Below are 16,035 nucleotides of genomic sequence, written 5' to 3' on the forward strand. Positions count from 1 at the left end.
CTGACAGCTCAGAGCCTGGAGCCTGCTTCGGATTCTGTGTCTCCCCTTCTCTCTGTCGCTCCCCCGCTCACACTGTGTATCTCTCTGTCTCTCAAAAATAAAATAAATGAAAAAAATTTAAAAAGAAAAAAGAAGAAAGAAAATTTTCCAAATAAAGCAAGTTATGTCTCTCTCTATAAGGACTCTTCTATTTGGGAGCATGTATTCTGATTTCAATTTTTCAATTTTATAAATAAGACAGAAAAAAATCCTTGTATATAAATGTTAGCCTCTTTTTCTATGCATTTCCCTAGAATTTAAATTCATGAAAACAGAATTAATGGATCCAAGCATATGACTATATTTCAATATTGTGCTTAATTGCTTTCTGGAACATTTTATATCTTCAAAAGAAATGTTTGTTGTCACAGCATCATTAGAGGCAGGATATACTAACCTGAAGACATAACATACTAGAAAATACAGTTAAATAGGATGTGCAAAGATTCTCTATACATTTAAAAAAAAACTCAGAAAATTAACCAAGAAAAAGATCAATAGACATAATTCCATAAAATTGCAAACTCCTCCAAAAATATTAATTGTTAAGAAATGAGAGCTAGGGGTGCACCTGGGTGGCTCCATTGGTTAAGCTTCTGATTTCAGCTCAAGTCATGATCTCATGGTTTGTGAGTTCAAGTCTCATATTGGGCCCTGCGTTGATAGCTGGAGCCTGCTTCAGATTCTGTGTCTCCCACTTCTTCTGCCCCTCACCTGCTCACACCCTCTCTCTCAAAAATAAATAAGCGTTAAAAAAATTTTTTTAAGAAAAAAGAAATGAGAAGTAGGGAAGAAAACTTTGTTGCTTTTAACTAAAGATTTAGCTTTAGCTCTTAGTCAAATTCTTAACCCCCATTCAACTGTTTTCTAGGTTTTTTTCATCCAAGGAGTTTTTAAGAGCTAAACAATATTACAAGATTGTGTATGTATGTGTGGATTCAAGATAAAGTCACACTTGGAGTAAAGCCTCATGAATCTGCTTTTGTGTCAGCCTCATTCCATGTAGTAAACATTTCTATACTTGAGCATACCTTTCGCTCCCCCTCTTTTCCATCTACAACTAGGTAAGTATCAGCCATTCTTGTGCATGTGGATATTCGTAAATGGGCTTAGAATGATTTAGATTTAAATTGGAAGGTAAGAAACGCCACTTCAGAATAACTTCTATTAGTTGTAATTCTATAACTGACTTTTTGCCAGGAAGCTTATCATTGGTATATAAACCACTATTGTAGTCATTGGCAAATGGACATCTTATTCCCCAACTGCTTATTTATCAATGTGTACATGAGCCTTCAGAAGCAATCTTAAAGGGAAAGGAATAGTGAGTGGGAAAATTTGAAGGTTGAAACCAATCTTGATATCCAAATATTAATACATTTATTTAAAGACAAACTTGGAGGAAACACCTGCAGTTAAAATGACATATATAAGTAGTATATAAAGAATTTATACGTAACAAAAGCAAAAATCATAATCATTCCAATTTAATAGCTAAAAGAGATAAATTAAAAATAGCCACTTCACATGGAATAGTTGCTACTTTTACACTGAAATAGAATTAAGTGTATTGTATGTTTTTAAATTGGAAGTTGAGAGCAACTGCACTTAACAGAATAATCTTGGACTTGGAGAATTAATATATATCAGTGACAAACATATTAAAAAGGAAATTTCTCTGATTTTTCATTATCTTTACAGGTACCATATAAGTTTTGTAAATTCTAGTGCCACATCAGGGATAGAACTTTCCACTAAGCTACTGGTGTATTTGGAGAATGGGATCCATGTATAAGCATTGTGTGTGTGTGTGTGTGTGTGTGTGTGTGTGGTATAGTGTTTATAAAATCATAATCTTATACAATTAAGATATTAAACCTCAAAAAAATCATCAGTCTAGTAAAGTCCGGCAACAAGTTACATTCTGACAGCCTAGGTCAGCCTAGAATAGGTTCATCTCCTGTGGGTGAAAATACTTTGAGGACTTATGATATATGATATATACTCTGGCATAGAATCAAAATAATTTTTATGACATAGCATGAAGACTTATGATATAAGATATATACTCTGGCATAGAATCAAAATAACTTTTATGACATAGCAATAACCATATTCCAGGTATTGTATAATGGTTAAAGGAGAATATATTAATCCAATTATAATATGCCTTATAAATACATTTATTTTCACAAGATAGAAATAATGCCTATACTAGCATATTGTAATAATAATAACAAACGTAGATGCATGCAAAGATATGAGTAATCCATTAGGCTTATTGGCAGATCTCTAATTTTTTAATTAATTAAAGTCCAGTTTGTCAAAAGATCTATAATTATTTCAATTAATTGTTTTTTTATAAGTACACCTTTATGCTGGAGGGAGGATGTGAACCACAAGACGTTAGATTTGAGGGGTGCTTTGGTGGTTCAGTCGGTTAAGCGGACAACTCTTGATTTTGGCTCAGGTCATGATCTCACAGTTAATGGGATCAAGCCCCACATTGGGCTCTGTGCTGACACTGTGGAGCCCGCTTAGGATTCTCTCTCTCCCTCTCTCTCTGTCCCTCCCCCACTTTCTCTCTCAAAATAAATAATCTTAAAAAGATAAAAAAATAAAATGTTATATTTGAGAATATTATTGTAATTTAGAAACTAAATTGACAGTTTTCAGAGATTTTGACATTCTCAATATACAAATCTAAATGTCAACAGCTAATCATGGATAATCTGCTATTGATTTTTCTCTGTTTAAAAATACCATGTTCTGGCAGCAATTTCTATTTCTATGTGTTTCTACAGGCACATTGTTCAAATATGAAATCAATAAAACAGCAATTTACCTAATTTCTTTAGATATTAAAGCAATTTCAAAGTTATGAAACACTGCTAAAAACAAATATTTAATAGAGTTAGGGAAAAGAATTATATAATAAAACAAGTAATTAACATACTAGGAGATGGAAAGAACCTACAAAAAGATTTTTAATCTTTAAATTAAATATAATATAAACCATACAGGTATTTCCAATTTTGCCTTCATCTAAAGATAAAATATTCAGTAGACAAAATCACAGTAATCCATTAAAATTTAGATTTTGTCGGTTTTGTAAAAGCAGCCACCATCACTAAATATATTTCTTAAAGAACCTGATAAAACTCTATTGAAAAAGCCAAGTTGTACCACTTAACTTAAAAGTTTTATGCTCAATGTAAGATATTACTTGGATATTTACTTTGCATTTGTATGTAGAATAAATCTTAATCTTTAAGTGCATAATAACTATTCAAAGTAACTTAAAAATTGAAGTCTCTGGGGCACCTTGGCTCAGTCAGTTGGGCGTCCGACTTCAGCTCAGGTCATGATCTCATGCTCCTGGATTCAAGCCCTGCATTGGGCTCTGTGCTGACAGCTCAGAGCCTGAAGCCTGCTTTGGATTCTGTGTCTCCATCTCTCTCTTCCCCTTGCCCTGCTCATGCTCACTTGCTTGCCCTCTCTCTCTCTCTCTCAAAAATAAACATTAATTTTTTTTTAAAGAATTGAGATCTCTGGAGGAGTTACTCATTTTAATTCTCTTAATAGCTTCATATATTCATCATGATGAAAACTGATAAATGTGAAGCTCATTTTTATTTTCCGTGTGTGACTCATTTATTCGTAAAACTTGATGTTATTTCCCTTCATTTTATATTTGCAATAATAAATCACTAATGTTTAACTGTCTGGTATTTCTCTTCAATTTCATAACATTGTCCTTAAGGTCAGGAGGCAGATCTTAACTTATCTCATTTCTAGCAGTCACATAACATCATGGCCAATATAGGGAATGAATATTTATTTTCAATGTTTCCATATATCAATCCATAGACCCTTAAGGCAGTACTTTTATCTTTTCATCTCTGTAAACAATAGTTCATAGATGTGAACTTATCTATGCGACAGCTAATCCATATAACCTTGATATATAAATTAATGCTTCACTTATTCAATAACATATAAATGGCCTAACCAGATCTTAGGTTCTCAGAAGTTCCTGGCAATAACCTGCCTTTGTATTTCATGTGCCCAGCACAGTGAAAAAAAAACATAAGAGTTATCAATATATTTCATTTAAAAATTGGATGAATGTACACTTATTGTTGAACTAGTTTGAGAATTCTAGAAAAAATAAACCATATATATCTAAGTAATAAAAATATAAATGAACAAATAAAAAATCCAAAGGTAACAACAGCTATATTCCAATCAAAAAGTATTTGAGGACTTTATTATAGAAACAGGCTAACAATTTCATCTGATTTTAAGGCTTCACTACATTTTTAGGGGAAAAAAAGCTTCATTTAGCCTTAATAAGCATATTAAAACTTTGGAATACTAACTTTTAAAATAAATTCTTATATTTTAATTCTGCTTTACTAGGTAATAGGGCTCTGGAAAATCTAAAAAACAACACATACATATATAGATTTCTGATCCTAAACTAGTGAGTATTATAAAGATTCTTACACATTTAATTTTTATTAAACAAAGAACCAAACTAATGCTTTTAATAACCTTGGTGAACTACAGTTTTTTTAACCTATAAAATGAAATTATTATACTATAACACTGTAAGATAGTAAGTTATTGCATCTACTACAGATACCTTTTTGCTCTAATATAGTATCATAAATATAACAATAAAATTGGAGCATGTTAATTTTTACTTACTTTAAACTATACTAAGCAATATGTTTTAACAATAATATATACTTCTGAAATTTTGGGTTTCTTTTCAAGATAAAAATTGAGATCTCTTCCTGACTGCTACCTCACTAAATTACGTGTGAAAAATAGCTAAGTTAAGGGTGAACTTTCCTCATTAAATTTTCTAGTATCCTAAAATTGTCCTATTATCCACTTGTCTTTTTGTTGCTGTTGAGACATACTAATTATTAACAAGTGGACCAATGTAGAAATTTTACTTAATTTTGAAAATTGACAAAACTCTTATGATTTTTGCAATGCTAGCTACTAGTTTGCTCAGCTATTTCCTGTCACACTTAATGGCAGCTACTACTTATTTTCACTTGCATTCACAAGATAAACATTATCTAAGCATACTTTAAATTCAGAGGTAGTGTGGAGGGAAATTTGTAGTTTTGGGTTTAAGTTTTAGCTAAGACTGTTTGTCATCAATGGGCACTTCTATACTTGCTGAGATTAAGGAATCTAAGTCGGAACTTTATGAGAGATGTATAATGAAAGATTCCTTAACCAAGAGGTTCATTTTTTAAATAGAGCCATAATTCATCTCTCTCTTCTATCCCTATTTTTCTTTCATTTTGGTGTCTGCATAAACTATGTAACTACTGAATCATATTTAAAAATAAATGTCATTGTTTAAGCTATCAATTTTTAGAATAGCATACATTGTTCATTTTAATTCTCTATACATTTAATTTATATTATATTCAACAATATTAAAGTATCATCTCTCAGCAACATAACAAAAAAATTCCTGCCTTTTAAAATAAAAACTAAGGTGATATTAAGATATAATTCAACTCAAATTTCAGGGCAATTTCAATTAGTTTTGATAATTCTTACTTGGAATACATACTAATGTAATACCTTTTCATTTCTAAGTACACAAAATATTTCTATTGATTAACTTGCTTAAAATATACCTATTAATAATTATCATAGGTAGAAAAATTTCCATTTGATCATTTTTTTAATTGTGGACAAGTGTTTTATCTTTATTCTACATATTACACTTTATGTACTAATAACGTGTTCCACAAAATATAAGTATCATAGTATAGTACAACCTGAAAGAATATATAATTATCCTAGTCTTATGTTATTTGTAAATTAGCATAATAAATAAGTTACATATATATTTACACATATGCTTACTTTTTATCAGCTCCAGAGATCCACAAAGATATCTAACATTACAAGATAAAAATAACATTATTTCCACCCCCTGAATATCCAATTTTTAAGGAGATATTATCTTGTATCTCCTATGATCAAAAAGTAAGTATGACTTTTACACCTGAAGTTATGAAAGGAAATATGAGGAAGAGTGATGACTTTTCAATTTTATGTAAGTACAGGTCATCAAACAGGCCAACAGTTAGAGGACTCAGCAGTATCCTAGGAAAGTAGCTGAAGTATTTTTCAGGACATGGACTGAAAATACACACTTTAACCTTAATTCTCACTCAAAGTTCAATTAAAAGGTATGCTTGCTCCTATCTGAAACTGGAAACTGGCATCTTCAACATAAATTACAGTTTTCAATAATTAGTCCACCTTAAAAAAACAAAATATGCTAGCTTGAACAAAAGCTCACTCCACATGTCTGTGGAAAGCCATTAGGTATGTGAAATATGTTTTTATACCATGAATATATTTTTAAGATGTATATTTATGCTTTTTCTTATATAATTAAATATATACCCATCATAAAACATTAGAAGATTCTTGTGAAGCAATTTTACAAGTAAAATGCATAAAAAGGTTGATAGTATTTTATTCCCTTCCCTCTCTCCCTCATAATCTCATTTAGTACAAAATTCTTCATCTTATAAAAATCACCAAGTAATTAAAGATGATTCAAAGATATACAACATCAACAGTGGAGACTGAGCTTCTAAAGAACAGAGACTGTACTATAATCATCAATGTAGCCTCAGAACCTAGCATAATTCCTGACACAAGCGAGATGCTTAATGATTATCGAGTGACTCATTTTGAGATAAAATGTAATCTTAGATATCACTTTCAAATAAATGATATATAAATGTTCTGAGGGTTTATTGTCAGTACTGCTATACCTTATCACATAACAAACGTGTTTTCAAAGTTTTTCTAATCGCTTTTGTACCTCATTTTAAGGAAACAAAATGTTCCTGCCAGATCTGGAAAGAGACTGGAAACTCCTCCTTGGGTCATATTCTTTGGAAGGGAAACTTCTCCTTTATCCATTATAGATGGCAAGTAAACACCCTATCAAACAGAAGGCCTTCAATAAATATCTTTTAAAGAGTGGATGTTTCCTTTCAGTTATAATATTTATCATTGAAAACTGAGGCTGTATATTACATAAGTCAAAATGTTTACTGAAAGGAAATAACTGTAATAGTAGCCTTTTTTTCAGAAAATTTTAAGCAGTAAAGTAAAATTTAAGATTTACTATGTTTGAATATATATTTAAGAATATTTAGAAATGTTTAAATGAAGCTTCTCCAGAGTATGAATTTTCTAAATGCAGACTAAATATATAGGACTGTTAAGACTTTTTATGATTCTATATATTTAATAACAGCACCCATATAATATTATTAAAAGGGAATTCAAACAATTGATAATTAACTGGTCAGAGAAATTTGTTAAATGACATGCAATTTACCATTGCTTAGTGGAAAGTATGTTCCTTCCCTCATTCCTGCCCCCAAGAATATCATATAACCACCCCTCCTATCCCTGTCAAGTATCAGTAATTATATGGCAAGGTAATTTTTATGGGGAGTAATGAAAAATTTGTTTGGGCCCCTTGGTAAAAAAAAAAAAAAAAAAGATATAAATGCTGAATATCTACACTTATTTCTTTGTAAAGATAAGATGGTTCCACAAATTCTACTTCCAAAATGGATCTCAAATCCGTCTTCTTTTCCCCATTTCTGCTACCACCACTCTAGGCCAGGCCACCATAACCCCTCTCCTGAACAACTGCAACAGACCCCTAATTCTATTCTTGCCATCTTCCAATCATTTCTTTGCTCATCAGCCATAATGTTCTTAAAATGAAAATTGGTTAAAATCTCTCAAAAGCTTCCCATTTTACCTAGAATATTATTAAAACACAACTCATTACCATGACTCCTTTTCTTCTCTGTGGGATCTGGTTCCTAGCCATCTTTCAGACTGCCCATTGTGCTACTCTCTTGTTTTTCAGTGAACTCCAGTCACACAGGACTCCGTTCTTCAAATGTGTCAAGCTCATTTTGTTTCCAGATCACTGCCAAGGCAGTTCTCTATACCTAGAATGCAATTCTTCCCCTTCCATACTTCTACATTTTTTCTCCCTAGAATTTGGCTCAAATGTCACTTCCCCAGTCTAATGAAATTATAAGTTGATCAAAATGCTGTAGACATAGTATATCAAATTATATTGCACACTTCAAATACATTTTTTTTTATTTTAGAAAGGAACATGGTAGATGTATAAACAACTTAATCCTTCTTTACAAATTTAGTTGGATTATATTGTACTTTAGGCAAAGTCAACCCATTTTGATTACTTAACTGTATGTATTGATCTCTATCATATTTACGCTTCCAAAAAATGTTGAGTCAAACACAAAGAAGAAACTTCTATTACTGCTAACTTCTATTACTGCTGGAGTCTGGTTGATGTACAGTATAAAATACAATCCATTCTCTTGCTATCTGGGACAAATGCAGTATGTACCCTGAAGTACTCGGGTGTGTGAATAAAGGTAGAGACTGACTGAGATGTGGTGCCTCTGATGGGGAAAGATCTTAGGAGAAGGAAATACAAGAAATACATAATGCCTTTTGTACTAGTTTATACTGGCAATAATGAGTGAAGAAACAGAAGGATTCTACTCTAATATTTTTCTTAATATTTAATTTTGTAACATGAAAGTAATACAAATTCCATACAGAAAAGCTTGAAAATATTAAAAAAAAATTAAAAGATGTAATGGAAACATTAATTTTGTCTTGTCCCCTAGATATGTATTTTTTTCCTCTTAGGAAAATCAAAATAAAACCATTTTATTCATGTTACTTCTACTTTAAAGAGACCCTTAAAGAACACTGTATAACTTTTGTGCATGAAAAAGTTTTTAGATACACTTTTATCCCAAACCCAGAGCAAACAATACTTAGATGATCAATACATATCAATGACATTTTATCTTTCTACTTTGAGTACTAATCATAATGACTAATTACACATGATTTTTTCTAATTTGTAAATGTATTATAAAATTACACTTTAGGTGGTTTTTATACTTATAGTTAATAAGAAGGCATGTGATTACAAACTCCTGCCCCTTTACAACCATGAACAGCTTACCCCTGCAAATGAATTTTATCTAGGTGAAAGGTCTTTTAGAAACATACTTTGTAAATCATCCAGTTTCTCTTATTTAACAAAGTTTTTAATATTTTTGATAAAGTTCACTCAAACTTTCTAAAAAACTTTCAATTCATCCCTTTCTATAAGAACAATATTTACTTTTACAGTTTGTGAACAATACTAATGGAAGTTCAACTAATTTTAGGCTATGACTTTTCTTAAGCCGATATTTTTCTGCTCAGGTATGTTAACGTGTATTCACATACAACTCAGGGGATTTTACAGTCAATTCATTCAAATTAAGGAATTCAGTGATAGTAATGAGTCAGACTACTGTTTTGCTTGTTTATTTAATTTTTCCTAAGTATCCTGGAAAAAAAAAAGATCAATTCACACAACCTTTGTAGTAAAATGAGTTCACTAGACTCTTGTATGCGAACCATATTTTGCTTTAATCAATTACTTTAGTCTCTGATTAGTTTTGGAAACATGATCTGAGAAATAAATCAACACTTTTAGGCTACACAGTACTATTAGCTAAAACAGAGTAATCTTCGAATAAATGGACCCCTGGTGGCTACTAACCACTGTAATTGATAGACATGGTTACTTACATATGAAATAAGATTATGCTTTATATTCACCTAAATGCCCAGTACAGAAATAAAGCTTATAAAGAAGATAAAATGTTATTTTTAAATTAAAATTGGTATTACTTAATAAATATTGTGGTTTTAAATACAGAGAAAATTAATGGAATATGAGAAATTTGAACATAAATCATGTTTTCACTTACTTAATCAGATGAAGTGATCTAGGAAGCAACTCTACTTTCTGATCGATTCAAGGAGGTTTAGGTAATAGGAAGAGAGCGTCAAATTGATTTATTTTGTCTTTATAGTGCAGAGCTTCACATCCAGTTAAAGGACAAGAGATGCTTCCTATAGTCAAGTTACTCTCAGTACCTTGTTAAGCATCATATTAAAAATGAAGTAGTTCACTTTTTTGTCATTATCATCATTTTACCATGGCTAAGTAATAGAAAAACGGAGAGGGAAAGGTGAATCTACTCACCACGGAAGATTTTATATAATTTGGTAAAAATATATAAATAACATTTAAAAAATTACTTTGTAAATATCCTTAATCAGAAGACAAGTTATATAAAAATGAAATTTTACCCTAACAAATTTTTAAAATAAAATATAAATTCCATTATAAGACAAATTACTAGGAAAGTAAATACTACCTCCTTAAAATTAAATATTAATCATATTACTAATATTTACTATCATGTGTATAACAAATCTAATTTATGTTTCACATTATTCTTTTTATATTGTACACATACTGTAATGCCCCATATTTTCAATGTTAAAAATTGTTAAGGAACGTTTTGATTCATGTTATCTAATTCATGAAACTACAAATTAAAAAAAATCTCCAAAATGTTAATAACATTTTGAAGTCTGACATTTTATTAACCATTAGTGTGATGATTTCAGTATTCAAATATTATCCTAAAGTAACATAAGGCTTAATTTCTAATCACTATGAATTAGGCTGTATAAACCATTTTATAAGCAATCACTTGTGTCTGATAAAAAAATCTGAGCATATTTCTCTATAATCTTCTGTTGAAGAACTCTAAATTTTATCCAACTTAGCCTTTAGGTACAGTATTGTTCAAGTGCAATCTTATGCATAGCCTGTGTTTCTATTATAATAATAAAAATTCAAATTAAGATCCTCCTTAACTGATGGGTAAACTAAGTAATGTTCACAAACGTTAAGCTAATTGACACAAACACACATGTAATACATATATTTGGTAAATATTTTAGGTAAAATGTATTTAAAAAGTATGGGAAACTCATAAAAAATAAAAATTACTGCAAGAGGTTAACAAATAACTCCTCAATGCCCTTAAATTTAATATGAATATCTGAAAGGTGGCATTTTAACACTTGACACATTTTGGTAGAATGGCACTTTAGTCACTTGGAGATTCTGATATGTGTTTTATTTATGTTAGTTTTCCCAGGGCCCAGTATGGTAACTGGTATATCATAGATACTTAATGAAAAACTAAATGTTGATTTAGGGATATGATTGCATGGAAATAACTGCTAAATATTTCTAGTAAATGAGTCTACTGTGGCTACTAAAGACATGTATACTAACATACTAAATATTAACACATACTATGATATAAATGTCTGTTTCTGATCATTAAAAATTGTTTTTGTCTTCCCACAAAAAAAGTCCAAGTAAATAATTTTATGCTATTTTTTACAACCTTCTATTCTTACAGAGGTATATTAAGTAACTACTCCTTCAATATTTAATGCCAATTGCCCTTGACAACAAATGAGGAATGTGTGTGAAGGTATACACCAACACAGGCAAGTATTGTACTATAGGTGGCACTTTTGTGACAGATCTTCAAAGGCATGACAGTTATGTATGATTTCCAAATTTACATATGCATGTATGATTTCAATCTGGCAGGTAAAAAAAACAAATAATTAGGAAAACCTGTCAAAAGTAGCAGCTGTATAAATAAGAACAGAATTCTTATTCCGAATAATTATATTTCCAAATAAAATAAAATGGTCATATGTTTATGACACAAAAGAAGGCTGTGTTGTTTTACTTGCCTTCTCTCTACCTTCTCATCCTCACAAAGCAAGTGCACACTCATATCATCTGACCTCCATTTTTATATCTGCAAATTATTTCAAAGCCTTAGATGTTAAATTGTAACTATAATTGAAGTTTTACATTTGAGGTCTTTAGAAACGTGTGACATAACAGGTGACATATTGATGGTCATCACGGCGCCAATGAGAACATCCAGCCAGGTACATGCTGGAAAACTTTTATGGTTGTTCGCCACTTAGTTCAAGGAATTTAGATTATGCAGGTGATATTTTTACAGAACCTTAAATATTCACAGCAGATATCCAGTGAGGTATGTCTCATAAAGACTACTGAATAGAAGGAAAGAAAATGTTCAAGAATTCTCAGTGCTTTCCATTCTGTAAACCTGACTTTCACTTTTCACACACTATACAGTTTCACTTTACCACTTTATCTACCAAAGTCTTCCTCCTAAAAAATCTGTCAGTGGCTCCACTTTACGAGTAGGATATTCACAACTTGGAAATTCACACTTAACGTTTTTTCTCCCCGAGACCCCCGCCCCCCCCTCCCGCCTCGTCACGGCAATAAAGAAACCACAAAAATCTGGGCATCTGGTCCAGGAATAATTTCCAACAAGTCTACATTCGGTCTGGATGGGCTAAAGGGGTTGCGGCTGGGCGAGGGCAACATAGCTACCACAGGCACAAGGCTGGTATTTAGTCACAGGGTACAGAGGGAGCTATCCGCTTTCACGAAAGCAAGTGAGAACCTACGAGTAACCGCGCCGTTAGCCAGCGAAGAGCCAGAAGTCCATTAAGCGTATGCCACGGAGCCTGACCTTCTGGGGAGACAGCGCTGCGGGGAGCGGTCCCGCGGCCGCCAGCGGTGGGACCCAACTGCTGCTGATGCCCACACATCCGTTTAAAGACATTTGGGAGCAAAAGGGACCGCAACTCGGGAGGTTGCCGCTCCTGGCGCTCTGGTAAAGGGGACAACAACCTCGACCTCCTCATGTGGCGAACCCGAAGAAGCCTACCCCGGGACAAAGTTACCTGCAGGAGGCGACCAATGCACCGGTCGTCAGAGTACCCGCCTCCTCCCGCCCCCCTCCCCCTTCTCCGCCCCGTCTCTTACCTTGGTTGTTGGAGACGTGACTGCAGTCGCCTGGCCAAGCTGTCAGCAAAGGCAAGAAGAAACCAAATTGCAAAAGAAATTCCCGGACTTCGCAGCCCCCCATGGCTCTCCCCGGCTCTCTTCTCCCACTTAAAGAGAAGTGACAGCAGCGGGACCAGGTGTCCTGCGTAGGGTAGGGGTCCCGGTCCACGTCTTCTTCCTCCTCCTCTTCCTCCTCCACCCGGCCCTCAGGAGGTGTCCCGGGGCGCCCCCCGCGCGAGGCCCCGGGGGCAGGGCACGAAGGTCCAGGCTGCCCAGGTGCAGACGCAGCTGCTTCGGAGGAGGACGCTGCCTGCGGCGCCAGGGAGCTCCTGGCGGCAGTAAGGGAGCGGAATTGCATCCACCACCGTGTCCCGCTCGCGCGAGGACTATTCACTTGGGCCCGGGAGAGCGCGCGCGCAGGAGCGAGCTCGGGCTGTGGTTTGGAGGAGGGGAGCGAGGGGGCGGGGGAGGGCGCCTCACGGGGGGGAAGTGGGGGGAGGGACGACCAGGTGCGGCGGGCAGTTCGGCGGCCCGAGCGCCTCTCCGGACTGAAGTGGGCACTTGCAGAGCCAAAAGCAGGAGGCGCAGCAGTTGTGAAGGGGCGCGGGGACCGCGCGGGCACTCCTTCGGCCGGTGTGGCGAGAGCTAAGGAAGCGAAGTGGCTCGGCGGGGCCGCGAGTGGTCCGAACGAGAGAGCTACGTGCGCGCTGCGCCCTCAGCCCCTCGCCCAGGTGGCAACGGCAGCGGCTAGCACAGCGGACACCTCCGACTCCGCCGCGTCCGCGCTGAGCCTCGGCCTTGGCAGCCTCTTTCCGGGCATTTCTAAGGCCGAACTTAGTCCCCCAACACTTTGCTTCCCATTTCGCGGCAGCAGCGCCGAGCGTGTTGGGGCTAATCAGCCCCTGACACCGTTTCTCCCTGATTTCTCCACATTTCCGCCGCTGGAGGGGGTGAGTGCTGTGGGCAGGCGCTCCCGGTGTGGGGCGAGCCTGGCGGCGGCCGACCACTCCAACCGCTCGGGTCGCCCAAACTTGCCCACTAGGGCGAGCGCCTCAACTTTGTGGCCTCCTTCGCTGCTTCAGGTCCTAGTAAGGCAAAAAAGAGCGAGCCAGCAGCTGAGGAGAGTCACATCAGGCTGGATACGGGCGGGTGCCCGGCGCCGGGGCTCACTGAGGTCTTCGCGTTGCTGTGCGGCGGTGACTTCGCGGTGGAGGTCACAAGCATTGTCGCAGTCGTGGGCGCTGGGATTCTGGGGGCTCGGAGCGCTCCTGGCGTTCCCCCGGCGTGGCGGCGTCGGACCGTGCGCTCCAAGCAGCCCGAGGGCTGAGCGGCGCGCGGCAACATCCACGGCGGCGCCGGGTGCGCGGCGAGCGGACTGCTCTCCCCACGCAAGCCGCCCCCTCGCGGCACCCACTCCCCGCCGGCGCTCGAGTCGGTGCGAAGCCGCAGACTCACTGGCGACTCGGTAGGATCACGCGGCTCTCAGCGCAGGGCCGGGCCAACACGCAGTGCTAACAGGGAGAGGTCTCGCGTCCGTGGCCCTCGTGCCCTCGCCCCGCGGCCGCGGCGGGCGCAGAGGGCAGGGCCGGAGCCGCGAGCTCTCTTGAGCTCCGCCAAGCCCTGCGCTCGGCCCGCCTGGCAGCCGCGGCTCGGATGCTGCCAGTTCGGCGCTAGAGGGGGTTAGTCGACAACAAAAATGCCTCCACTGCTCGCCGGTGGAGGCGACTGCTCACACAAGGAAGAAAAAAGCAAGGAGGAAAGGCTCTCAGACTAAACTTAATGCGTTTTTATAGGGTGGCGCAGAGCAACCCATATTGCTAGCATGGGGGTTCTGTAATACTTTATTTGCTGTTATTCTTTAGCATCATCATCTTCTTTCTTGAAGGGACTTAGCCTGTCACAGTCGAGTGAGCTTGAAAAGCCCTCCTTAAAACTCAGAACGTATTTATGGCAATGGAGAATGCTGAGCGGAGAAAACAGTGTTCTTATAAGGGTAGACGATGTTTTCAAAGTGGGCAGAGGGAAATGGCACAGTGGCATGTGTTGGGGAAATAGCTGATGAAGGAGCAAAGGATCAGCGTTTGACGCTTACGGAATTCTGGGAGAGAAAGGATCCTCATTCGATGTGTTTCCACCCTGCGATGTTTGTATCACATATGGTAGTTGAAGTTCAGTTATTGGCTAAAGTCTACAGGAAGCAGAGGGAAGTGTGGCTGAAGAGGCCCCACGTCTAATTCAGCTGCGTGGAGAGAAATGTAAAATGCAAGTGATTTTGAGAATGTAAGGAAGGTTTCTGATTGGTGACTGTACTTTCACTCTCCTTACGAATTCAAACACTGCCTCTCTTTAAAGGTGTCCATGCCAGTTTAAACGTATGCAAATCACTGCTGAAAAGATATCCAAGTATGGAGTTTATGTATTGGTACTTAAAGGAGTAAAATTTGATTTTACCACTCTTACTGATACTGACTGACCACATGGGCATTTGCAAATTCAGTTTATAATTTGCCAACTGTAAAACTAAAAGGCTGCATTATAATATAAATCGTTATGTCTAAATAGTCTTAGAAGTGTTAATGATTCATTATGCTGATATTTTGTTTAAACAATCTCTTTATTGCCAAAGAATAGACTTCTATGACCTTTTTAAAGTTAGATTTGAATTTTTAAACTGGATCTTTACCCCTACCTACAATTCATCTGCAATTCACAATTTTTGTTTGTGTAAATAAGTCATAGTGAAGCATATTACTTTCTGGTCAGATAATTGATAGTTATATTCTGGTTTTGATTTTTAAGAAAAACATTACAAGACTTTTATCAATATTAAAATAAAAACTGCTTCATATATTTAGATATTGTCAATTGCATGTCTAGAAAATAACGACCTCTTAAAAAAAAAAACTCAAAGAACATGAATTGAAGTGCAGTTATCATGACCTTTGACTAGTGATATTCCAAAAGAATTACCATAACTATTTGACCATTGTGCTACATTATATGTACATACAAATACATAGATATTTATATACACACACATATATACACACACAATGTGTATATTGATATTCATTCTGAAACATTTGTTGATC

General features: G+C 36.3%; 1 protein-coding gene across 2 annotated transcripts in view; it reads right to left on the bottom strand.

The window, feature by feature from the left end:
- EPHA6 (EPH receptor A6) overlaps positions 1 to 13,301 on the bottom strand; it is an 884,276-nt gene extending 870,975 nt beyond the window's left edge. For both annotated transcript variants that reach the window (XM_047099574.1, XM_047099573.1), the window contains exon 1: positions 12,923 to 13,301. In XM_047099574.1, coding sequence (XP_046955530.1) covers positions 12,923 to 13,301 — 379 coding nt within the window. The remainder of the gene's footprint in view (positions 1 to 12,922) is intronic.
- Between the last annotated feature and the right edge of the window lie 2,734 nt (positions 13,302 to 16,035).

This window comes from Lynx rufus, unplaced genomic scaffold (genome assembly GCF_022079265.1).
Source record: "Lynx rufus isolate CCGP_SWC_20201006 ecotype Redwood Valley unplaced genomic scaffold, mLynRuf1.p SCAF_5, whole genome shotgun sequence".
NCBI lineage: Eukaryota > Metazoa > Chordata > Mammalia > Carnivora > Felidae > Lynx > Lynx rufus.